This window comes from Oncorhynchus keta, chromosome 25, assembly GCF_023373465.1.
Source record: "Oncorhynchus keta strain PuntledgeMale-10-30-2019 chromosome 25, Oket_V2, whole genome shotgun sequence".
NCBI lineage: Eukaryota > Metazoa > Chordata > Actinopteri > Salmoniformes > Salmonidae > Oncorhynchus > Oncorhynchus keta.
Window position 1 is genome coordinate 22081858 of NC_068445.1, and position 27268 is coordinate 22109125.

General features: G+C 43.7%; 1 protein-coding gene across 3 annotated transcripts; it reads right to left on the bottom strand.

Annotated features, from left to right (window-relative positions):
- Positions 1 to 5481: 5481 nt before the first annotated feature.
- On the bottom strand, positions 5482 to 27268 carry LOC118358425 (pleckstrin homology domain-containing family A member 2-like). 3 transcript variants are annotated; one of them, XM_052478889.1, is made up of 12 exons: positions 26854 to 27268; positions 25189 to 25351; positions 24887 to 24943; positions 24735 to 24783; positions 15036 to 15133; positions 11474 to 11602; positions 11229 to 11330; positions 8047 to 8115; positions 7663 to 7733; positions 7512 to 7575; positions 6922 to 7020; positions 5482 to 6763 (listed from the first exon to the last, which is right to left on the bottom strand). In XM_052478889.1, exons 2-12 carry the CDS (start codon positions 25327 to 25329, stop codon positions 6311 to 6313), a joined length of 1332 nt encoding a protein of 443 aa, XP_052334849.1. In that variant the 5' UTR covers positions 25330 to 25351; positions 26854 to 27268; the 3' UTR covers positions 5482 to 6310. The 3 variants fall into 3 exon arrangements, with proteins under 3 accessions (XP_052334849.1, XP_035592141.1, XP_052334850.1); XM_035736248.2 differs by having other exon boundaries at positions 6922 to 6999; positions 26854 to 27264; XM_052478890.1 differs by lacking the exon at positions 26854 to 27268 and adding an exon at positions 15448 to 15575 and having other exon boundaries at positions 25189 to 25229.

Genomic DNA, 27268 nt, shown 5'->3' on the forward strand with positions numbered 1-27268 from the left:
AGACGGCAGTGTTCCTAACACACAGACGGCAGTGTTCCTAACACACAGACGGCAGTGTTCCTAACACAAAGATGGCAGTGTTTCTCTGCAGAAACGTGCCCATTATTCTATCCGCTGGCATTTGACCAATGAAGTCGCGGGTGCAGATTTTGAGTGCACAGGGGACAGAGAGGGTGTGGGGTTAGGGTGAGAGGGGCAGAGGGGGCACAGAGGTGTCCATGTGGGAACATTAACATTTGGGGGACCAGCATCTGTGCCTGGTTGCATATACCCTGAGAGGAACCCGTCACCCACAAGCATCACTCTGGTGTTAATAAACACAGGCCTCACTCTGGTGTTAATAAACACAGGTGACCTTCTTTACGCACTGGTTGCCATTCACACACACGTGAGGGAGAGAGAGCACGCGAGAGAGAAAGTGTGGCTTAGAACTGCATCAGAACAGGGTTATCTCAAGTTGAACTACTTTTCACCTCCTCACCTAGACATCATCACCTCCTCACCTAGACATCATCACCTCTCCACTCCTCCTCATCAGCATCTGGTAGACATCCTCACCTCCTGACCTAGACATCACCTCCTCTCCACATCACCACCACTCCTCCTCACCTAGACATCACCTGCTCTAGAAATCCCCTCCTCACCTAGACATCATCACCTCCGCACCTAGAAATCACCTCATCATCTCCTCACCTAGACATCATTACCTCCTCACCTATAAATCACCTCACCTAGGCATCATCACCTCCTCTCCTAGACGTCATTATAACCTCCTCACCCTAACTTATTTTCAACCTTCCTCTTCCTCCTTCTTCCTTAGTCAGTCCTGTTTGAGTGCTGCCTTTAAAAAGCTTCTTCCAGTTGGATACCTTATCACCTCAGGGATGTCAGTCTTTAAAGGCTGAAAACTCACGTCAACACAGCTGACATTTGTGATGCTCGGAGAACCTTTACTGTGGCCTTTACTGTGGCTCACACCTTTCACCATGGTACAGAGCTCAGGAGGCCTGGCCCCAGGTGGGGTGGCCTGTGTTAGTGTTGGGTCACAGGTTTCAGCGCTGGATGTGTTAAACACTTCACTTAACAAAGCCTCTGGCTGGGCCGGCCAGGGTGGCGGTTCTGATGTCACTTCATCTCACCTCCAGGAGAGAGAGGAGAGAGGAATAAGAGAGAGAAGAGGAGATACAATAGGAGAGAGACAAAGAGTAGGTCGGTCTGTCTGTCTGTTTGTCTCTTTCTGAGACTGTCTGTTCAGTTCTTTGTGTTGCTTGTATCTAGCACTACAGTGACACTACCAGATCACAGGATGACCAAAAGTTACTACTACAGCAGGACTATGTGGGTCATACACTCACTTCACATCAAAGTACGGACCAATATGAGATGGGTTTGAAATAAGATACCTTTACAACAGAACTAAAACGCTTCCCTTGTTATTTAATGTGCTTGCTTACAAGTCAAAAAACAACACCATTTCATCAGGAAGGTGAGTGGACACCAGGTACCAAGGTAAAATACATATGCAAAACAGGAATGAATCAGAAAACACTAACCAGAAGAGAAAAATACATTAATCGCACACTCTTTTCTGGAATGACAGTACTTAATGTTGACAATATGCTTACCTTTAAAAACAAACATTAGGTGTATGTTTGTACTTGGTGTAAAGTAAAAAATAGACAAACAAATTGTTTCTAAAATGTTTGGCCAGCCAGTCAACCATGATGAGAATACACACACACACACACGTTTGTGATTAATAACAGGAGTCTATACATAGAATCATAAACATGAAATGTTTGGTTTTGAAGAGAAGGAGAAAAGCACACCTGGAACAGGTTGGTGAGGTGCAGGCAGGCAAAACACAAGATGTGACATAACACAATACCATCGGCGATTCCACGCCAGCTGAAAATAGTTTTGATATCTCAGGTTGTTCTGGCATTTCTCACATATTAATATCATTGGAAAGAAGGATGTTTGAAATGGGTTTTACATTTGTATCACAAACTATTTTTGAGAAAATCATGATGAAAGTGGGCATTTTTGGCCCTTTTAAGACTTATACAGTGCCTTGCAAAAGTAACACCCCTTGGTGTTTTTCCTATTTTGTTGCATTACAACCTGTAATTTGAATATATTTTTATTTGGATTTCCTTTAATGGACATACACAAAATAGTCAAAATTGGTGAAGTGAAATGAAAAAAAAATGACCTGATAAAAAAAAAATAAAACAGAAAAGTGGTGCATGTGTATGTATGTATTCACCCCCTTTGTGATGAAGACCCTAACTAAGATATGGTGCAACCAATTACCTTCAGAAGTCACGTTATTAGTTAAATAAAGTCCACCTGTGTGTAATCTAAGTGTCACATGATCTCAGTATATATAGAGCTGTTCTAAAAGGCCCCAGAGTCTGCAACACCACTAAGCAAGCACCACCACCAAGCAAGCAGCACCAAGACCAAGGAGCTCTCCAAACAGGTCAGGGACAAAGTTGTGGAGGAGTAAAGATCAGGGTTGAGTTATAAAAAAATATCTGAAACTTTGATCATCCCACAGAGCACCATTAAAGACTATGGCACCAAAACAAACCTGCCAAGAGAGGGCTGCCCACCAAAACTCACGGTCCAGGCAAGGAGGGCATTAATCAGAGAGGCAACAAAGAGACCAAAGATAACCCTGAAGGAAAGCAAAGCTCCACAGCAGAGATTGGGGTATCTGTCCATAAGGACCACTTTAAGCAGTACACTTCACATAGCTGGTCTTTACGGAAGAGTGGCCAGAAAAAAAGCCATTGCTTAAAGAAAAAAATAAGAAAACATGATTGGTGTTCACCAAAAGGCATGTGGGAGACTCCCCAAACATATGGAAGAAGGTACACTCGTCAGATAAGACTAAAATTGAGCATTTTGGCCAAAGGAAAATGCTATGACTGGGAAACTGGTCAGAATTGAGGGAATGATGGATGGCGCTAAATACAGGGAAATTCTTGAGGGAAACCTGTTTCAGTCTACCAGAGATTTGAGACTGGGTCGGAGGTTAACCTTCCAGCAGGACAATGACCCTAAGCATACTGCTAAAGCAACACTCGAGTGGTTTAAGGGGAAACATTTAAAGGTCTTGGAATGGCCTAGTCAAAGCCCAGACCTCAATCCAATTGAGAATCTGTGGTATGACTTAAAGATTGCTGTACACCAGCGGAACCCATCCAACTTGAAGGAGCTGGAGCAGTTTTGCCTTGAATAATGGGCAAACATCTCAGTGGCTAGATGTGCCAAGCTTATAGAGACATACCCCAAGACACTTGCAACTGTAATTGCTGCAAAAGGTGGCTCTACAAAGTATTGATTTTGGGGGGGGGGGGTGAACAGTTATACGCTCAAGTTCTGTTTTTTTGTCTTATTTCTTGTTTGTTTCCCAAAAATATTTTGCATTTTCAAAGAGGTAGGCATGTTGTGTAAATCAAATGATACCCCCCCCCCAAAAAAAATAAATACATTTTAATTCCAGGTTGTAAGACAACAAAATAGGAAAAATGTGAAGGGGGGTGAATACTTTCACAAGTCACATGCCTCCTGTAAGACCCTATGATCTGTGAACCGTTCATGATTCAGATAACATCTGGGTGTCATTACACTCTGTATAGTGTTCTCTAAAATATGGAGTATGTCGAGATTCTGAAATAAAAAGTTTACATTCATTTAACAGAAAATATGAATATCCCATAACGACTCTTAGATTTTGTTCATTTTAAACACATTGTGTGGAACAATATACTTAACAGGGGTTCCAAACCTGTTTCCCCCAGGGCCCCCCCTTTTCATATATGAGAAATGCCCCCCCCACTCCAGGAAAAATGTGTTGTTTCGAAGTTAATTTCTTTCAATTCTTCTAGTTTAGCAGGACTCATGACATATTTTACGTAGGCTATTTAATGATAATAATAATAAATTAAAAGGAATATAAAGTCTAGACCTGATTTTCCTAAATGTTATTCCACTACCAAATGTTTTATGATAATTTATATAAACCCTCAGAAGTAATTATACACTGAGTATTCAAAACATTAAGAACACCTGCTCTTTCCATGACATACTGACCAGGTAAATCCAGGTGAAAGCTATGATCCCTTATTGACGTTTTTCATGCTCAACAGTTTCCTATGTGTATCAAGAATGGTCCACCAAGGACCATCCAGCCTACTTGACAACTGTGGGAAGTATTGGAGTCTACATGGGCCAGCATTCCTGTGGAACGCTCTCAACAACATGTAGAGTCCATGCACTGACGAATTAAGGCTGTATCAATAATCAATATTAGGAAGGTGTTCCTAATGTTTGGTATACTCAGAGTCAAACATTGTATTGGATTACCTCCCAAGCGAAGTCCAATTTCTTTGACTCCTCGACTTTAGAATGTCTCAGCTCATGTGCATCAGAATCGCATTGTCCTCTGGCATTTTACCGCTTGTTTCTAGCCTAAAGCATTGCGGATATATGAGTTGTTTTAGATTGGTTTAAACAATTGTGAATTTTAAAGAAGAAAAAAAATAAGAATGAGCCCTTTAATCAAGTAAGGTCCTGTACACCCCCACAAAATGTTGGTGCGCCCCCTAGTTTGGAGACAGCTGCACTGCAAGTAAATCAAAATTCCATTGTGGGCTCTCTGATAACATTTTATGGGAAAATCGATTCAAACGGAACTTCCTCTGCTGGTGACTTGCTGAATATGCATCCTACAGTAGGGCTGTGATTGATTAATGATCTATAATGTCAATTTCTATGTATAAAATGGGTCATATAGTGAAAAGTACTAGAGAGCCCAATCTGGAAATTTTAACTTGTTTGAAGAGAGTCACAAACTATATGTAAAAAAGAAAGAAAGCTAAATCAAAGGGTAGTTTTTGAGATATGAATGTGAAAATGAGTATTTCAGAATCTAGACATACTCCATATGTTAGAGAACACTATAAGGAGTGTAATGGCACCCAGATGTTGTTTGTATCATGTACGGTTCACAGATCATAGGGCAGTATTGTGATAATCTGTCGATGGCAAAACACAAAGTAGACCAAACTCTTCGGTCCTTTAAAAAACCTGCTGTATGTAAAATAGTGAGCTTCAGCTTGGAAAATGAATAAATGTGACTCCGGATGACAACCTGATGTTTGTTTCCAACATTATTGCTGTTTTCCTAAAGAAGTTAAATCTGCTTCGTGCTTTGTTTCCTCGCGATACTGCCATCATCCCAGTCATAATGTATAGGTCTAAAAATGGCCACTTTTATCAAAAGAATTGTTTGTGATACAAATGTAAAAAGTATGTCAAACATCGTTCCTCCTAACGAAGTTACAATGTGAGAATTGCTAGAACAATCTGAGACACCCAAAATATTTCCACTCCCTCTGGAGTAGTAAATCCTTTGCATTCGAGCAAGAGAACGAGGTTAGCGGAAAAGTGTGCAGAAATACCATAAAATGCGCTGCTGATGTACCGATTTAATGCAATTGGATTTAGTCTAACAAGGGAACAACATTGTCTAGAAAAAGCAGAGCCACAGACACGAACATCGTCACTATTCTATGACCAGGTGATGGATTGAATGGGAGTCTTGGGTTGCGTCCCAATTGGCAGTGGCACCACATTCATTATATAGTGTACTACCTTTGACTAGGGCCCATAAGGCTCTGGTAAAAAAGTACTGCATGATATAGTGAATTAGGGTGCCAATTGGGACATACTTTAGATTTGGTTAATACAGGTAAAAGAACAGCTGACTAATACTATTAGAGGGTATTTGGTAGACAGACCAGGCTCCAACACAATACAAACCTTCCTTCATCTCAGTACATGGGAGAACTACATTCAGGTTAAGAGGAAATCGTACATTTACATTTAAGTCACATAACTTAACCCTTCGCAGTCTACCAGACACTCCAACACTGATAACCCCTCCGAGTCTCTCCGAATAACCCTTTATACCAGAAGCCCACAGCCACTACTAACACACCCCTCCCTGAGAGAACACATCCAGGAACCCCAATTTGCATCACTACCCTCCCCCACCAACAGGGGGCCACAGGCCTCCAGAGAGAGAGTTGGATGGGGGGCTACTTTAGCAAACAGCCCACAGCAGCCGCAGCCAAAGCAGCAGGCCTATGGAACTCTCAAAGGAGAGTGGCTGGGGGAGGGAAGGTTTAGTCTTTCAAAGGGAAAGGCACTCAATCAAGTGTCATTGTTGCTCTAGATGTTGGTGGTTCCACATATTGTTGGATCCAGAGTTCTGTTGGTCTAGTCGTGGTTGGTTCTAGACGTCGGTGGTGCGGATGCCATCATGGTCCAGGCTGAAAGGGAAGCTGCGGTCTGTGGTGGGCTGAGGCTGAGAGCGGTGTCTCCTCCGGCTGCTGGAGGGGCCTGGGGCTATGGGGCCTGGGCAGACTGGGACCCCCACACCACTGGCTGGAGCTGAGACCCCCTGTGGGGTGGGAGTGGGGAGGGAGGATAAAGATGAGGAGGTGGAAAGAGAGAGAGAGGAGAGGCTGGGCAGCAGAGAGCTAAAGGGACCGTCCTTATCTAGTATGCCCAGTGCGGGAGCCTCTCTTTGGGGTACGGGGGTCCAGGGCTGCCACCCCGGGGCCACGGAACATGACTTCACTAAAGGGGATCTCTTGTCATCTCCCTGACGACCACGGACAACAGAGGGTTGGTGGGAGGAGTTACCATGGCAATACAGAGAGGAGGCACGTGTGAATGCAGAGCTCTGAGAGGGAAAGAAAAAAAGAGACACCATTTTGTGATTCCCCCACTGAATCAGAATTCCTCATCTCCCTGTTGTGCAATGACACTTGTATGGGCACGCCATCAGGACCACTAATAGTACTGGTCAGAACTGTAAGTAGAATTTAAATCCACTTTTACCTTGCCCGGGCCTCTGAAGTCCTGTATCTTCCCCTCAATGTCTCTGATCCAGCCCTGCATGTCCTCTGGAGTGTCTGTCTGCAACAAAACCAGCACACGCTGACACATTATGAGAGATGTTGTTTTATGGTTAGTGTTTGTACAAACCTTCCGTACAAGGCCACACATGAGCAACAGAGCATCAAACACAGAGGGAAGACCATCTGACGCACACACACACACACACACACCTTTATTTGAGAAATTCCAGGACTTGTTTGACCATTAAAAATCATATTTTCTTTAACCCCAGGCAGGTAGCCTAGCAGTTAGAGTGTTGGACCAGTAACCAAAAGGTTGCTGGTTCAAATACCAGAGTTGACCAGGTGAAAAATCTGTCAATGTGCCCTTGAGCAAAGCACCTGACCCTAATTTGCTCCAAGAGTGCAGTACTACTATGGCTGACCCTGTAAAACAACACTTTCCTTTTTTAAAACTTTAACCCTAAACCTTAATCTTAAAGTTCTTGTTTTCCTACTTTGTATGGACATTTGGGTGAATTGTTAGGATATTGGGGTCCTGATAAGGTAGGAAAACAAGTACACACTTACCTGGATGTAGAAAACCCTAGAGCTGGTGATAATCTCAAACAGGTTATCCCTCATCAGCAGGTCCCTGACAGAGAGATGACTAGGTAAGACAGCGAGCTTGTGTGTGCGTGTATTAGATTAGATAGATGAAATAGATATGTGTGACTCTCACCCAGATTTGACCAGACATTCATGGACCTTCTGAATGTCTCTCAGAAGAACCACTCTTAGCGGCTCCTTATGCTGAAATACATATCAAATACAGGTTACACACACACGCCATCGTGCATCAGAGAAACACCAAACTTTACTCTGTTCCACTGACAGAAACACATCTGTCACACAGGACACTGAAACATACACCACACCAAAGCAGAAACAAAGACTTAAACATGGAGGACACATGTTTTTCCGACAATGTATTGTCTTGGTTTGAATTTACTCCCCAAAGCCATTTGAGGACATCTGTAATTACAACCCACTGTGGTTTAAACAGCAACAGTTACCACCCAGAGTCACTCACAGAGGAGAGAGGAGAGACAGGATATGACCTCACCGTCTCACACTTGTAGTAACTGACAGAATTGTTGTCCAGCATGAAGAAACGCCTTTTCCAGCTTTTCCTCTGAAACATACAACTGATTAGTTCAAAAGTGTATGTGTAGGAATGTGGTGGTCAGGACATTTCGTCAGCCGGTGATTGTCAAGCAAATAACTGGTTGGTCTCTCTGTAATTGACCGTTAATTAACATAAACACATTTAGCATCTCCTGGCTTCCACACAAAGCCTACAAGCCATTTTAAAAAGTCTAATAAAACCATGTAATATAGCCTACACCTTCGCAATAAATCCATTATTTTAGACAGGTCTAAAGAAGCATGATATGGAGAAAATGTATTCTATTACAGAAGAAAATAATAGCATACTCTGAGTGGTCCTTATGTGGCTATCCCAAATGGCTGTGTGCTACACTAGTTCATTAAGCAGACAAGATTTGTTTATAATTCCGTGGCATTATTTTAGTATGAAGAATACAATTGAACAAAACTGAATAAAATATAAATATTTTCTCCAAACGATTTGAGGGAGTGTTGCACATGTGGCTATTCTGGGTTGAGCGGTCCTATATGTTTCATGTAGAGTTATTAATCTAACTTTAGTTGTTCTACAAATGTTGGGCTATATGTTCTGAATACATTGTAAGGCTGCATGATGAGACTAAAGATGATTTGAAAAAAGCTTGAAAGTCATGAGCTCTTTGTTTTTTGGCAGATTGTACACACTCCAGTCTCTCATTTACAATTTGAAAAGTATTTGATAATGCCTCGAACTTCGCGCCGGCTTCCCCTTTGTGTCCGTAATGCACTTAAAAAAAAAAAAATCCATGCCTTTTGCAACCCGGAGTGCTGCATTGTGCCCTTCTCCCTGAGTGTGCTGACCAATCCGAAGCCTCTCTGTCATGTGATCGGGTCTTTCTCACAAGTAAAGACAGACACGCAAGGGACGCAACTGTGTGTGTCCTTATCCAATCCCGAGGTGAATATTGAAGATATTGGATGGACTGTAGGCCTAAAGAACAGCAAAAGCACTAGCCTATGTCAATCTACTATCCCCCATAGCACAAAAGTCGACCTATTCTGTTTGAGAAATATTCCAAACATAGTCTGGAACAGTTGTGGGATGCGATAGATCCCAAATGAATACCACTAGCATCAAAAATAATTTTTTATGCAATGTGGCTGACACAATATCAGAACATTTAGCTTGAAATGTTGATAAACTATTAGGCCATTTCTTCACATTAGAAGCGCAGCAATGCGCACATGGTAGTAGGCTATTAAGCACAAATGTTCCATTAGCGGAAAACACCATTACCAAAAGTGACCGCAAATGCAATTATGCATATAATGCTTTTATTATAAAGGTGCATTTTTATGGTGAAAATGAACTTTCCCAAACTTGAAACTCACATGCTGCTTATATACAGTGGGGAGAACAAGTATTTGATACACTGCAGATTTAGCAGGTTTTCCTACTTACAAAGTATGTAGAGGTCTATAATTGTATATCATAGGTACACTTCAACTGTGAGAGACGGAATCTAAAACAAAAATCCAGAAAATCACATTGTATGATTTTTAAGTAATTAATTAGCATTTTATTGCATGACATAAGTATTTGACACATCAGAAAAGCAGAACTTAATATTTGGTACAGAAACTTTTGTTTGCAATTACAGAGATCATACGTTTCCTGTAGTTCTTGACCAGGTTTGCATAAACTGCAGCTGGGATTTTGGCCTACTCCTCCATACAGACCTTCTCCAGATCCTTCAGGTTTCGGGGCTGTACGGACTGGAGATACGGACTTTCAGCTCTCCCTTCAAAGATTTTCTATTGGGTTCAGGTCTGGAGACTGGCGAGGCCACTCCAGGACCTTGAGATGCTTCTTACGGAGCCACTCCTTAGTTGCCTGGCTGTGTGTTTCGGGTCGTTGTCATGCTGGAAGACCCAGCCACGACCCATCTTCAATGCTCTTACTGAGGGAAGGAGGTTGTTGGCCAAGATCTCGCGATACATGGCCCCATCCATCCTCCCCTCAATACGGTGCAGTTGTCCTGTCCCCTTTGCAGAAAAGCATCCCCAAAGAATGATGTTATATCATTATATGTTATATCCATAATTTGCAAATAAATCATTAAAAATCCTACAATGTGATTTTCTGGAATTTTTTTCAAATTTTGTCTGTCATAGTTGAAGTGTACCTATGATGAAAATTACAGGCCTCATCTTTTTAAGTGGGAGAACTTGCACAATTGGTGGCTGACTAAATACTTTTTTGCCCCACTGTATATACAACGCAGGACACGCTAGATAAACTAGTAATATCATCAACCATGTGCAATTAACTAGTGATTATGATTGATTGATTGTTTTTTATAAGATACATTTAATGCTAGCTAGCAACTTACCTTGGCTTACTGCATTCGCGTAACAGGCAGGCTCCTTGTGAGGCAGGTGGTTAGAGCGTTGGAATAGTTAACTGTAAGGTTGCAAGATTGAATCCCCGAGCTAAAAATCTGTCTTTCTGCCCCCGAACAAGGCAGTTAACCCACTGTTCCTAGGCAGTCATTGAAAATAAGAATGTGTTCTTAACTGACTTGCCTAGTTAAATAAAGATTAAATAATGGTGTAAAAATCGGCCCCAATTAAAATCGGCCATTCCGATTAATCGGTCGACCTCTAGCTCCAACATCTAGTGGAAAGTCTTCCCAGAAGAGTGGAGTCTATTTTAGCAGCAAAGGGGGGACCAACTCCATATTAATGCCCATAATTTTGGAATGAGATGATTGTCGAGCAGGTAGGCCCTACATAGAGCAAGTTGTGGTTACAGCCCTATGCCACCCGTTTATGTTAATCTATTAAAATACACACAGTGTATTTATGCAAATGCGGCACAAAATATTTTTACAAATACCTGATACCATTATAAAATGTATATGAGTGAATAAAAGTGTAATTTGACGTTAAATTGAACACCAGAATTCCCACCAAAATTGCTTAACTTCATTATTTGTCCGTGGCAGTAAAATGTTTTGTGCTATAATTCGGTCAATATCTGATGGATTATAAAAATTCCAAAAGGTTTGGAGTATCTTCCTCCATTGTCCAACTGTTGCATTTATTTAAACCTTTTAACAATTTTGATGACCATTGCTAGTGTGTGTTTGTACTCACCATGTTACCCTGTTTGACACAGTAGCCACACCTCAGCACGCCTGGTCTACTGCCTACAGCGTTGACCTTCCTGTCCCCTACCTCCATCTCCTCCCCCTCATTCTGCAACACACACAATCATCATTATTATCACCATCACTGTACATCATCATCATCATCTTCCCCCTCCATTGTCATCACCACCATCATCACAATCACCAACACAGTCACCATGGCAGTGGTGGGTTTGGACTAGAACATAGTACCTGGTACATGGGGGTGTGCACCACCACTCCCCCGATGATCTCAGTCTTATAGGCCTGCCTCTTACCCCCTGCCTCACCGGTTACCATAGAAACCTCTGTCCTTGTCTGGAGAGGTCTAGCTTTCGGGACCTACAGAAAACAACAGTTTGAGCATCAAGTCAAACCCATAGCTAGCATTTAGCATTTAGCCAACAATACATTATCATTAACTTTCACTTATTGATAAACCATGAAACTATAATATAACATATTTCTGGAGTGATAAACAAGACATTTGATATAAACATGGCGCACATGTAGGCCTACAGGGTTTCTTCAGGGGGAGCCAAAGAGGAAGTGGAATAGAGAGAGCATCTGTGTTTCCTGTGTGAGGGCAGGTGACAATACAGAAGAAACAGAGCAGCACCACACTCTAGCCTCACAGAGCCAAACACAGTGTTGACTATTGGGTCACAGGTCCCAATAATTTCTCCTTTCTCCCGAAGTGTGCACTTGTTCAGCTCCTTTCATGGATTGAAAACAAAATGACTGGTATATGGAAACTCCCTCTAGGCCATGCCTATACCAATCCAATGCTTAAACATTTGTGTGAAGTGGTGAGGAGAAAAAGAGAGCGAGAAAAGAGATTATTGGGATGTAATCACTAACTGCTGTTCTCAGCCTTCTGTAGTGGTGTGGAGGGGAGGAGTTACAGGCCTTATGACCTCCATGACTCAGCATTAAACTCTCTGACCCCCCCCCCCAAGAAAAATGTGTGGTCGAGAAGATTGCATGTGTGTGTGCTCTATAGTGCAGCTCCACAGCCCAAACATCAGCAGTTAACATCAGTCTGTTAAAACAGTGTGTGTGGAAAGCCCCCCACAGGCTGGATATAAGTTAGCACACACAACGTTCTTACCTAAATGTAAATATAACCCTGTACATTGGCTCAGTATTCCCTGTATATAGCCTTGTTATTTTATTGTGTTACTTTTTTTACTTTAGTTTATTTAGCAAATATTTTCTTACTATGCATTGTTGATTAAGGGCTTGTAAAGTAAGAATTTCACGCTAAGGTCTGTTGTGTTCGACGCATGTGACAAATAACCTTTGATTTGATATGAATCTGCTATGTGAAACCTCAAAACTCCCACTGTCCTGTTTCACCATTTCCTCATATTTTAGGTGTGTGTGTGTGTGTGTGTACACCCTGGCCAAACAGTTGAATGTGAGACCAGACTTCCTCTTGAGTGCTATATACAGGTAACTACCAAAATAAAGGAAACACCAATATACAGTGTCTTAATAGAGCTTTGGGCAACCAAAAGCCAGAACAGATTGAATGTGTCACGTGTGTCACCTTACTTCCTTTTTATGTCTCTGTTTAAGTTTGGTCAGGGCGTGAGTTGGTGTGGGCATTCTATGTTGTGTTTTCTGTTGTGTGTCTGCACCAGCCAGAACTGTTTCGGTCATTCGCTTTGTTATTTTTGTGATTTCAGGGTTCATTAAATAAATATGGACACATACCACACTGCACCTTGGTCCTCTCCTTCCAACAGCCGTTATAGAATGCTAAGATTGTCTGGAACTCTACAGGAGGAATGCGACACCATTCTTTCACGAAAATATTCTATAATTTGGTGATTATTTTGATGGTGGTGGAAAACACGGTCTCAGGCGCCATTCCATAATCTCTCATAAGTGTTCTATTGGGTTGAGATCTGGTGACTGAGATGGCCATGGCATATGGTTTACATTGTTTTCATGCTCATCAAACCATTAAGTGACCACTCATACCTTGTGGATGGGGACAATGTCATCCTATGGGGTCATAGCTTGCCTATAATTTTTATGCATGACCCTAAGCATGATGGGATGTTAATTGCTTAATTAAGTCAGGAACCACACCTGTGTGAAAGCACCTGCTTTCAAAATAGTTTGTATCCCTCATTTACTCAAGTGCTTCCATTATGTTTGCAGTTACATGTATCTATGGCTCTGTGTAACATCACTTCTTGTCAGTGTGACTCAGGTCATTGTAGTTTCAGCTGCACCTAGCCTACAGGTTTACTGAAATCAAACATGAACATATTACGTGTAGTGTTAGAGTCAAGTTATAAATGCAATATCAAAAAGGTAGAGTCAGACACAGTTACACTAATATATAATTAGTGTAACTGTGCACATCAACAAAAAAATATATTAAATCACTATTTCTTCGAAAATAAGTTGAAACTGAAATAACTTTTGGGGTTCATATATTTTTTTGTTTGATATACAACTGTACAGGACCCCCAAAAATAATAATGGCCTAGACTAAACCATTACGAATTCAGAAGAATTCAAAATAATTTGGTTGGAGGCAGGTGATTCTCCTTTACAGTGTAATTTCTCTCACCTGTGGGAAGTTGCGGGTCTAATCAAATCCAATTTTATTGGTCGCAGACAAATATTTAGCAGATGTTATTGCGGGTGTAGCGAAATACTTGGGTTCCTACAGTAGCTCCAACAGTGCAGTAATATCTAATACACAGCAACAGTTGCGCACAAGGTAAAAATAACAATTCAGCCAGTTGAGAAGAGAAAATGGAACATTCCCGCTCCATACCACTTCACTGTAAAGTGCATGGATGCCAATATATTACAGTATGCACGAAGTAAACAGCAATGTTGGGCCCATTGCCACAATAACCAAAAGTAGTGAAACGCAAACCTAAACTTCTCCAGTCTTTCTGATTCGCAGCAATCAGGTTGTAGCTATTGAAGCGCATCCGTGCAGACGCTCTGTGATACTCTGAGTGCTAAAGGTGACACCATTGGTTCTAAAGTGGTTTGGCAAAATGTGTTACGTGTCTTTTCTGGGGCCTTTCACATCTCAAAATAGGATGCTGCCCCTTTAAGACAAATGTTCCAAAAGAGACATTGACTGGCAACAGTAGAAGAGCCTAGACCAATGCTAGGTGTCTTTTTGTATCTTTCTTTATACAGACTATCAACAGTAGCCATCATATTGCTAATATGTTCACTAGTGAAAGTTTACTTTTGTAAATCACTTTCCTTAAAAATAAACAACTCAGTGAGTAGATTAATGGGTGCTTATTTTTGCTCAGGCCATCTCACATCTGCAATGTGAACGTAGTCATCAACTTCTGTACTGCTCAAGAAGTGGTGACTCGCGGGAGTGTAGTGGTGCTTGAATGAACGGCCTATGATATTGCTCAAATAAAAACAGCACAACTTTCCTGTGTGTAGTCTTCAATGGTTTGTCAATGGTAGACGGCAACAGAGCAGGTAGATGCTGAACTGGAACGCAAAAATTTGAGAAGTTACTGGCCCGGTTGGTGCTGCTGCTTTGAAAGTGGTGTGCGATTGAAAAGTACTGGGGCAGATGCTGTCTCGCCGCATGTTTTCCAGCGGCTCTGGGGAGTGCATTGTCTTGCATCACGCTCATCTGCAACATATGCAGTGCTGTTTGTAGCAACTTAATATCGCTAAGTCTCAGTTTGATGGAACGTTATACGTGTATTGATTAGATGGCTGAATGTAAAAGTTGATTTGAAGCTACACGAGTTGGAGTACTCACAGTGATCTTGGTGGCTTTGTTGAGAGCAATGACCCAGTCTCTGAGGTCAGCAGCATCGTTGGCTTGGAGGAAATACCGCCGAGATACTGCATTGATCACTGCAGACATAGTGATATACAGTACCACACCTACTCAGTCAAGGGTTTCTCTTTATTTTTACTATTTTCTACATTGTAGAATAATAGTAAAGACATCAAAACTATGAAAACACACACACACATTAACCAAAAAGTGTTAAACAAATCAACATATATTTGAGATAATTCAATGTAGCCACCCTTTGCCTTGATGACAGCTTTGCACACTTGGCATTCTCTCAACCAACTTAATCTGGAATGTTTTTTCAACAGCCTTGAAGGAGTTCTCACATATGATGAGCACTTGTTGGCTGCTTTTCCTCCACTCTGCATACCAGGTGAAGCTGTGGTCCAACTCAGGTTGGGTGATTGTGGAGGCCAGGTCATCTGAGGCAGCACTCCATCACTCTCTTTCTTGGTCAAATAGCCCTTACACAGCCTGGAGGAGTGTTGGATCATTGTCCTGTTGAAAAACAAATGAGGGTTCCACTAACTAGATGGGATGGCGTATTGCTGCAAAATGCTATACCCATGCTGGTTAAGTGTGACTTGAATTCAAAATAAATCACTGACAGTGTCACCAGCAAAGCACCCCCACACCTCCTCCTCCATGCTTCACGGTGGGAACCACACATGCAGAGATAATCCGTTCACCTACTCTGCATCTCACAAAGACACGGCGGTTGGAACCACCATCTAAAATTTGGACTCAGTCATCTTTCTAGGCCCAAGCAAGTCTCTTCTGCTTATTTGCGTCCTTTAGTAGTTCTTGCAACAATTCGACCATGAAGACCTGACTCACACAGTCTCCTCTGAACAGTTGATGTTACTTGAACTGTGACATAGCGACTTTCTTTATTTTGATAGCTTATTCGCCTTTAGTCAGCACCTCCACACAAACTTATATTCTGGGTGTGCGCCAGCTCATGTTTTTTGTTAAGCATTTAAACTCAGCAAAAAAATAAACATCCTCTCACTGTCAACTGTGTTTATTTTCAAACTTAACATGTGTAAATATTTGTATGAACATAACAAGATTCAACAACTGAGACATAAACTGAACAAGTTCCACAGACATGTGACTAACAGAAATTGATTCATGTGTCCCTGAACAAAGGGAAGAAAAATCAAAATCAAAAGTAATAGTCAGTATCTGGTGTGGCAACCAGCTGCATTAAGTACTGCAGTGCATCTCATCCTCATGGACTGTACCAGATTTGCCGGTTCTTGCTGTTAGATGTTACCCCACTCTTCCACCAAGGCACCTGAAAGTTCCCAGACATTTCTGGGGGGAATGGCCCTAGCCCTCACCCTCCAATCCAACAGGTCCCAGAAGTGCTCAATAGGATTGAGATGTTTTTTTTGTTCACCTTTATTTAACCAGGTAAGCTAGTTGAGAACAAGATCTCATTTACAACTGCGACCTGGCCAAGATAGAGCAAAGCAGTGCGACACAAACAACAGAGTTACACATGGAATTAACAAGTCAATAACACAATAGGAAAAAAAAGTTTAAATACAGTGTGTGCAAATGGAGTGATGAGGTAGGCAATAAATAGGCCTTAGTAGCGAAGTAATTACAATTTAGCAGAATAACACTGGAGTGATAAATGAGCAGATGATGATGTGCAAGTAGAGATACTGGTGTGCAAAAGAGCAGAAAAGTAAATAAAAACAATATGGGGATGAGGTAGGTAGATTGGGTGGGCTATTTACAGATGGACTATGTACAGCTTGCTGCGGTCGGTTAGCTGCTCAGATAGCTGACGTTTAAAGTTAGTGAGGGAAATGTAAGTCTCCAGCTTCAGCGATTTTTGCAAATCATTCCAGTCACTGGCAGCAGAGAACCGGAAGGAAAGACGGACAAAGGAAGTGTTGGCTTTGGGGATGACCAGTGAGATATACCTGCTGGAACGCGTGCTACGGATGGGTGTTGTTATCATGACCAGTGAGCTGAGATAAGGCGGAGCTTTACCTAGCATAGACGTATAGATGACCTAGAGCAGTGCGTCTGGCGACGAATATGTAGCGAAGGACAACCGACTAAGGCATACAGGTCGCAGTGGTGGGTGGTATAAGGGGCTTTGGTAACAAAACAGATGGCACTGTAATAGACTGCATCCAGTTTGCTGAGTAGAGTATTGGAAGCTATTTTGTAGAGGATATTGCCAAAGTCGAGGATCGGTAGGATAGTCAGTTTTAATAGGGTAAGTTTGGCGGCGTGAGTGAAGGAGGCTTTGTTGCGAAATAGAAAGCTGATTATAGATTTGATTTTGGATTGCAGATGTTTAATATGAGTCTGGAAGAAGAGTTTACAATCTAGCCAGACACCTAGGTATTAGTAGTTGTCTTCATATTCTAGGTCAGAACAGTCCAGGGTAGTGATGCTAGTCGGGCGGGCGGGTGTGGGCAACGAACAGTTGAAAAGCATGCATTTGGTTTTACTAGCGTTTAAGAGCAGTTGGAGACCACGGAAGGAGTGTTGTATGGCATTGAAGCTCGTTTGGAGGTTAGTTACCACAGTGTCCAAAGAAGGGCCAGATGACACCATTCTGTATACGTCTGCGTAGAGGTGGATCAGGGAATCACCCGCAGCAAGAGCGACATTGATATGTACAATGTACAGAGAAAAGAGTCGGCCCGAGAATTGAACCCTGTGGCACGCCCATTAGAGACTGCCAGAGGTCCGACGACAGGCCCTTCGATTTGACACACTGAAATCTGTCTGCAAAGTAGTTGGTGAACCAGGCGATGCAGTCATTTGAGAAAACAAGGCTATGGAGTCTGCCGATAAGAATACAGTGATTGACAGAGTCGATGAAGACGGCTGCAGAGTACTGTTTTTTTATCGATGGCGGTTATGATATTGTTCAGTACCTTGAGCGTGGCTGAGGTGCACCCGTGACCAGCTCGGAAACCGGATTGCACAGCGGAGAAGGTACGGTGGGATTCGAAATCGTCAGTGATCTGTTTATTAACTTGGCTTTCGAAGACTTTAGAGAGGTTCGGCAGGATGGATATAGGTCTATAACAGTTTGGGTCTAGAGTGTCACCCCCTTTGAAGAGGGGGATGACCGCGGCAGCTTTCCAATCTTGAGGGATCTCGGACGATACGAAAGAGAGGTTGAACAGACCGGTAACAGGGGTTGCAACAATGGCGGCCGATAGTTTTAGAAAGAGAGGATCCAGATTGTCTAGCCCAGCTGATTTGTACGGGTCCAGGTTTTGCAGCTATCTGGATTTGGGTGAAGGAGAAGCTGGGAAAGCTCGGGCAAGTAGCTGCAGGGTGGGGAGCTGTTGGCCGGGGTAGCCAGGAGGAAAGCATGGTCAGCCATAGAGAAATGCTTATAGAAATGTTCGATTATCATGGATTTATCGGTGGTGACTGTGTTACCTAGCCTCGGAGCAGTGGGCAGCTGGGAGGAGGTGCTCTTGTTCTCCATGGACTTTACAGTGTCCCAAAACATTTTGGAGTTAGAGCGACAGGATGCAAATTTGTGTTTGAAAAAGCTAGCCTTTGCTTTCCTGGCTGACTGCGTGTATTGGTTCCTGACTTCCCTGAACAGTTGCATATCGCGGGGACTAGCCGATGCTATTGCAGTCCGCCACAGGATGTTTTTGTGCTGGTCAAGGGCAGTCAGGTTTGGCGTGAACCAAGGGCTATATCTGTTCTTTTTATTTTACCTTTATTTAACCAGGCAAGTCAGTTAAGAACAAATCCTTATTTTCAATGACGGCCTAGGAACAGTGGGTTAACTGCCTGTTCAGGGGCAGAACGACAGATTTGTACCTTGTCAGCTCTGGGATTTGAATAACCTTCTGGTTACTAGTCCAATGCTCTAACTACTAGGCCACCCTGCCGCCCCTTGTTCTACATTTTTTGAAAGGGGCATGCTTATTTAAGATGGTGAGGAAATTACTTTTAAAGAACGACCAGGCATCCTTGACTGACGGGATTAGGTTAATATCCTTACAGGATGCCCGGGCCAGGTCGATTAGAAAGGCCTGCTCGTAGAAGTGTTTTAGGGAGCGTTTGACAGTGATGAGGGGAGGGGTGGTCGTTTGACCACGGACCCATAGCGGATGCAGGCAATGAGGCAGTGATCGCTGAGATCCTGATTGAAAACAACAGAGGTGTATTTGGAGGGCAAGTTGGTCAGGATAATATCTATGAGGGTGCCCATGTTTACGGATTTAGGGTTGTACCTGGTGGGTTCCTTGATTATTTGTGTGAGATTGAGGGCATCTAGCTTAGATTGTAGGACGGCCGGGGTGTTAAGCATATCCCAGTTTAGGTCACCTAACAGAACGAACTCTAAAGATAGATGCAATCAATTCACATATGGTGTCCAGGGCACTGATGGGAGCTGATGGGGGTCTATAACAGGCGGCAACAAATTATTTCTGGAGATATTCATTTTTTAAATTAGAAGTTAGAACGGTTTGGGCATAAACCTGGAAAGTAAGCCTGCAAAGTTCTGTCAATCTCTGCAGTAGATTGCAACTCCTCCCCCTTTGGCAGTTCTATCTTTACAGAAAATGTTGTAGTTGGGTATGGTGGCCTAAGCCAGGATTCAGACACGGCAAGGACATCAGGGTTGGCGGAGTGTGCTAAAGCAGTGAGTAAAACAAACTTAGGGAGGAGGCTTCTGATGTTGACATGCATGAAACCAAGGCTTTTTCATTACAGAAGTTAACAAATGAGAGTGCCTGGGGACACGCAGGGCCTGGGTTAACCTCCACATCACCCTGGGAACAGAGGAGGAGTAGGACGAGGGTACGGCTAAAGGCTATCAAAACTGGTTGTCTGCATTGTGCGTTGGGGACAGAGAATAAAAGGAGCAGATTTCTGGGAGTGGTAGAATAGATTCAGAGCATAATGTGCAGACAGGGGTATGGTGGGGTGCGGGTACAGTGGTGGTAAGCCCAGGCACTGAGTGATGAATTGAGAGGTTGCATCTCTGGACGTGCTGGTTATACTGGGTGAGGTCACCGCATGTGTGAGGGGTGAGACAAAGGAGGAATCTGAGGCATGTAGAATGGGACTAGGGGCTCCATGGTAAACTAAAACAATGATAACCATCCTAAACAACAGTATACAAGGCATATTGACATTTGAGAGAGACATAAAGCGAGGCATATAGCAATCACAGTGTCACGCCCTGACCTTAGAGAGCCTTGTTTATTCTCTATTTGGTTAGGTCAGGGTGTGACTTGGGTGGTCAAATCTATGTGTACTATTTCTTTGTTGGTCTGGTTCCCAATCAGAGGCAGCTGTGTCGTTGTCTCTGATTGGGAATCATACTTAGGCAGCCTGTTTTCCACCCTTGTTTGTGGGATCTTGTCTTTGTATAGATGCTGTTTAGCGCTACAGAGCTTTACGTTCGTATCGTGTTTTGTTGTCATTTGAAAATGAGGTAAAATATACGCCTACCACGCTGCACCTTGGTCTCCTTTGAACAATGGACGTAACACACAGGTGTTGATTGGGAGAGCTAGCTAAGACAACGGTTAAGACAACAGCTAATCAAGTAAGACAACAATAGGTAAAATGGCGATGAATGGGCAGAGGGTCGGTTAAACAAAATGGAGTACCGTGATAAATTAACAGTCCAGCAGACATCAGCTATGTAGCCAAGTGATCATATGGTCCAATGAACAGCAATAGATGTAGCAGGGAAGCCGCAGTGTAGTCGTTACGAGCAGAATGGCTGGTGGCATTGTCATGCTGGAGGGTCGTGTCAGGATGAGCCTGCAGGAAGGGTACCACATGAGGGAAGAGGATGTTTCCCTGTAACGCACAGCGTTGAGATTGCCTGACAACAAGCAATGACAACAAGCTCAGTCCAATGATGCTGTGACACACCGCCCCAGACCCTCCACCTCCATAGCGATCCCGCTCCAGAGTACAGGCCTCGGTGTAACGCTCATTTCTTTGACGATAAATGCAAATCCGACCATCACCCCTGGTGAGACAAAACCGCGACTCCTCAGTGAAGAGTACTTTTTGCCAGTCCCGTCTGGTCCAGCGACGGTGGGTTTGTGCCCACAGGCGCCGTTGTTGTCGGTGATGTCTGGTGAGGGCCTGCCTTTACAACAGGCCTACAAGCCCTCAGTCCAGCCTCTCTCAGCCTACTGCGGACAGTCTGAGCACTGATGGAGGGATTGTGCAATCCTGGTGTAACTCGGGCAGTTGTTGTTGCCATCCTGTACCTGTCCCACAGGTGGTGATGTTCGGATGTACCGATCCTGTGCAGGTGTTGTTACACGTGGTTTACCACTACGAGGACGATCAGCTATCCGTCCTTTCTCCCTGTAGCGCTGTCTTAGGCGTCTCACAGTACAGACATTGCAATTTATTGCCCTGGCCACATCTGCAGTCCTCATGCCACCTTGCAGCATGCCTAAGACACGTTCACGCAGATGAGCAGGGACACTGGGCATCTTTTTTTGTGTGTTTTTCAGAGTCAGTAGAAAGTGTCCTAAGTTTTCATAACTGTGACCTTCGCTATGCCCCCTATCCTCCAGGCCGGCTCGGTCCTCCCCTCCCGCCCCGTGGCTCGACGACTCATTGCGAGCTCACAGAACAGGGCTCCGGGCAGCCGAGCGGAAATGGAGGAAAACTCGCCTCCCTGCGGACCTGGCATCCTTTCGCTCCCTCCTCTCTACATTTTCCTCTTCTGTCTCTGCTGCTAAAGCCACTTTCTACCACTCTAAATTCCAAGCTTCTGCCTCTAACCCTAGGAAGCTCTTTGCCACCTTCTCCTCCCTCCTGAATCCTCCTCCCCCCCTCCTCCCTCTCTGCAGAGGACTTCGTCAACCATTTTGAAAAGAAGGTCGACGACATCCGATCCTCATTTGCTAAGTCAAACGACACCGCTGGTTCTGCTCACATTGCCCTACCCTGTGCTCTGACCTCTTTCTCCCCTCTCTCTCCAGATGAAATCTCGCGTCTTGTGACGGCCGGCCGCCCAACAACCTGCCCGCTTGACCCTATCCCCTCCTCTCTTCTCCAGACCATTTCCGGAGACCTTCTCCCTTACCTCACCTCGCTCATCAACTCATCCCTGACCGCTGGCTACGTCCCTTCCGTCTTCAAGAGAGCGAGAGTTTCACCCCTTCTGAAAAAACCTACACTCGATCCCTCCGATGTCAACAACTACAGACCAGTATCCCTTCTTTCTTTTCTCTCCAAAACTCTTGAACGTGCCGTCCTTGGCCAGCTCTCCTGCCATCTCTCTCAGAATGACCTTCTTGATCCAAATCAGTCAGGTTTCAAGACTAGTCATTCAACTGAGACTGCTCTTCTCTGTATCACGGAGGCGCTCCGCACCGCTAAAGCTAACTCTCTCTCCTCTGCTCTCATCCTTCTAGACCTATCGGCTGCCTTCGATACTGTGAACCATCAGATCCTCCTCTCCACCCTCTCCGAGTTGGGCATCTCCGGCGCGGCCCACGCTTGGATTGCGTCCTACCTGACAGGTCGCTCCTACCAGGTGGCATGGCGAGAATCTGTCTCCTCACCACGCGCTCTCACCACTGGTGTCCCCCAGGGCTCTGTTCTAGGCCCTCTCCTATTCTCGCTATACACCAAGTCACTTGGCTCTGTCATAACCTCACATGGTCTCTCCTATCATTGCTATGCAGACGACACACAATTAATCTTCTCCTTTCCCCCTTCTGATGACCAGGTGGCGAATCACATCTCTGCATGTCTGGCAGACATATCAGTGTGGATGACGGATCACCACCTCAAGCTGAACCTCGGCAAGACGGAGCTGCTCTTCCTCCCGGGGAAGGACTGCCCGTTCCATGATCTCGCCATCATGGTTGACAACTCCATTGTGTCCTCCTCCCAGAGCGCTAAGAACCTTGGCGTGATCCTGGACAACACCCTGTCGTTCTCAACTAACATCAAGGCGGTGGCCCGTTCCTGTAGGTTCATGCTCTACAACATCCGTAGAGTACGACCCTGCCTCACACAGGAAGCGGCGCAGGTCCTAATCCAGGCACTTGTCATCTCCCGTCTGGATTACTGCAACTCGCTGTTGGCTGGGCTCCCTGCCTGTGCCATTAAACCCCTACAACTCATCCAGAACGCCGCAGCCCGTCTGGTGTTCAACCTTCCCAAGTTCTCTCACGTCACCCCGCTCCTCCGCTCTCTCCACTGGCTTCCAGTTGAAGCTCGCATCCGCTACAAGACCATGGTGCTTGCCTACGGAGCTGTGAGGGGAACGGCACCTCAGTACCTCCAGGCTTTGATCAGGCCCTACACCCAAACAAGGGCACTGCGTTCATCCACCTCTGGCCTGCTCGCCTCCCTACCACTGAGGAAGTACAGTTCCCGCTCAGCCCAGTCAAAACTGTTCGCTGCTCTGGCCCCCCAATGGTGGAACAAACTCCCTCACGACGCCAGGACAGCGGAGTCAATCACCACCTTCCGGAGATACCTGAAACCCCACCTCTTTAAGGAATACCTAGGATAGGATAAGTAATCCTTCTCACCCCCCTTTTAAGATTTAGATGCACTATTGTAAAGTGACTGTTCCACTGGATGTCATAAGGTGAATGCACCAATTTGTAAGTCGCTCTGGATAAGAGCGTCTGCTAAATGACTTAAATGTAATGTAAATGTTCTACCATCTGTAAGCTGTTAGTGCAGGTTCATTAATTGTTTATGGTCCATTGAACAAGCATGGGAAACAGTGTTTAACCCCTTTAGAATGAAGATCTGTGAAGTTATTTGGATTTTTACGAATTCTTTAAAGACAGGGTCCTGAAAAAGGGACGTTTCTTTTTTTCCCAGAGTTTATTTGGGCTGCAATTTCTGAGGCTGGTAATTCTAATGAACGTATCCTCTGCAGTAGAAGTGACTCTGGGTCTTCCTTTCCTGTGGCGGTCCTCATGAGAGCCAGTTTCATAATCGCGCTTGATGGTTTTTGCGACTGCACTTGAAGAAACTTTCAGATTGACTAACCATGTCTTAAATTAATGATGGACTGTTGTTTCTCTTTGCTTATTTGAGCTGTTCTTGCCCTAATATGCCCATGGTCTTTTACCAAATAGGACTATCTTCTGTATACCAACCCTACCTTGTCACAACACAACTGATTGGCTCAAACGCATGAAGAAGGAAAGAAATTACAAATTAACTTAAGGCACACCAGTTAATTGAAATGCATTGCAGGTGACTACCTCATGAAGCTGGTTGAGAGAATGTCAAGAGTGTGCAAAGCTGTCAAAGGCAAAGGGTGGCTACTTTGAAGAACCTCAAATATAAAATATATTTTGAATTTGTTTAACAATTTGTTTTAGTTTAGTTACTACATGATTCTATATGCGTTATTTCATAGTTTTGATGTCTTCAATATTATTCTACAATGTAGAAAATAGTAAAAATAAAGAAAAACCCTTGAATGAGTAGGTGTGTCCAAACTCTTGACTGGTACTGTACGTAGAAATATATAATATTATATAGCAATGCAGAACATAAATACAGAGGCTATAATAACATTGATCACTGCAAAGAGGACAGAAAAGGTATGATAAAAATTGGAACACATTTCACTGTATGCGTTTCACCAGGGCCATGAGAACACCCTACACACACACGTTGACTCACCAAAGCAGAACTCAGTCTTGGGCTTCTGTTTCCCCGTGGCCTCGCTCACCTAACCCCCAAAACAGAGGAGGAGAAGGCAAGAGAGAGAATATGAGACCCTGGAATTAGTCAAAAACATTGCCCTTAAGTCATCTGTTTTAGGGTGTTGTTACCTTGGAGATATATGTCAGCTGCAGACTCCCGACTGCGTTCGCTCCACTGGGCAGGTTCTACAGGCGATACAACACACCAATGTAATAGACACAGTAACACAACACTCAATATAACAAACACTTCTGCAGGCAGAGATCGTTAAAGACACAGAGAAGCCTTCTACACCTAGTCTCACTTCCTCTATAGGAGGTGTGTTTCTACTCTGCTAGTGGCGGAACACAACCACTATCTGACCACACTCTGCCTCAGACACATCAGAGATCATGTGTGTTTGTACAGGCAGTATGATGTTTGTGTGTACCTGGGGGTTGTCCATGTACCACAGCAGTGTGTTGCCCTGTGTGTCCAGTATAAAATAGCGTCTCTGGAAGCGGTTGCTGCCCTCTTTCTCCTCGATGTCTAGAAAGCCACAGACACGGTTCTGTCTGTCCACGTACGGCATACTGCTGCCTGCTACCACATCACTGGGGGGGGGGCATGTCACACACACACACTCAGCAGTTTTTCATGTGACGTTATTGAGGCAGCCTAGCTAAGCCTAAGGCCCGAGGCTGTGCTGCTAACCAGAGGATTCACCACAGCTGGAAATTATAGACTACTGAACAGATCTGCATACAGGCACATTTCATCTGGCCAGATAGAGAGAGAGAGAGAGAACGGCGGGGGTGGGGGGTGGGGGGCAGAGAGAGAGTGACAAGGGAATGAACATCAGAGGACAACCTAACCTAACTGTCAGAGAGACTGACATGCTGAGGACATAACATCATCTGTGCAGTTATTGCACCTACCTGGTCACATGAGCATACAAAGACAACCTCCCCTCTGGAACAGGCAATATGAACAACATTTTGTTTTAGGAAATAAAGACACATGCAGACACACAGCCAATGCTTGGTATAAAAAAATATATATTTTTGGCATTAAGCATAGCAGCAGTAACCAGAGGTGGAAAAAGTTCTCAATTGTTATACTTGAATAAAAGTAAAGATACCTTAATAGAAAATGACTCAAGTAAAAGTCCCCCAAAAGTATCTCTTTTAAATGTACTTAAGTACAGTGGTGAAAAAAGTACCCAATTGTCATACTTGAGTAAAAGTAAAAAGTTAATCCTGTACATCAAACCTCTTACATTAAGTAAGTAAACCTGACTGCATGATTTTCAGACAGCCAGGGCACACTCCAACACAATTGACAAAAGCAGTATTTGTGTTTAGTATGTCCATCAGATCAGAGACAGTAGGGATGACAATGCATTATATTGATAAGTGTGTGAATTGGACCATATTGCTGTCCTGTCTGAGCATTTGAAGTGGAAGTGTAGTACTTCTGGGTGTCAAGGAAAATGTATGGGAGTAAAATGTACATATTTTCTTTAGGAATGTAGTGGAGAAAAAGTAAAAGTTATCCAAATTATAAACAGTAAAGCACAGATACCCCACTTTACACCACCAGCAGTAACCAAGTCTGACATTAGGCTACATGTTGGCATAGATGGAAAACTTGAAGTAGTTATCCATCTTTACAATACATGGTGATTTGTGTGTGATTCCATGCTGATTGTTCTATATAGGCCTGATTCCTGTAAATATTTCGTTTTGTTTAAATGCACAGTTATTCTCCAAACCGAATGAGGAGATAGATAGATACTTATACTATATTGATACTATATGGATACTATCTATCTATCTACAGGATCAGATACAGACGGAACCCATCATGTATCAAATATACATTATTTCGTCAGGTGCTCAGTGGGCTTTGTTCCATAGATAAACTGTCTGTCAGTTATTTCAGTAGTTGTCGACCCGTATGGATAACTTCGTCAGCCAATAAAACACGATTTAGCATCAGGTTGAGATGACATGAAAGTTTCATGATTCAATTATCTGCCGACCACAACCCCCCCATCCCAACAAGACGCGCGCGCACACATACACACGCAGACATAAATTCCGCGAAAACTTACCCGTTTTAACTGGTCAGTGTGCGCCAGTGCGTCCGAAGTGGAAGAGTAAAACGCGTCTCACCAGGGTAAAATGGAAGTTTAAATCCGCTGTTACTCTGAGTTTACATGACATAGCCTGACATCTGAAATGTATGTGTGCAGCACCCGAACACCGCTGTGGCTTCTTTCCGGGTAGAGCTCGCAATTATATATTTTCGATCTAGAACCAACCCCGGAAATGATCTAGTCTCTTGCTCGTTGTTACTGGACAAAAACGTAATCTATATACCTCTCTGGCATTAAAGAACTGCGTTGACTTGAACTCTTGACTGGCTCTGATCTCTCGGTTGTTGCTTCGTGTTTGAATTGTCCTCATGACTGTCATTGTGCTCTGCGCTACAATGTAACTTTCTGCAGCAGCTGTCAATTTAGCCAG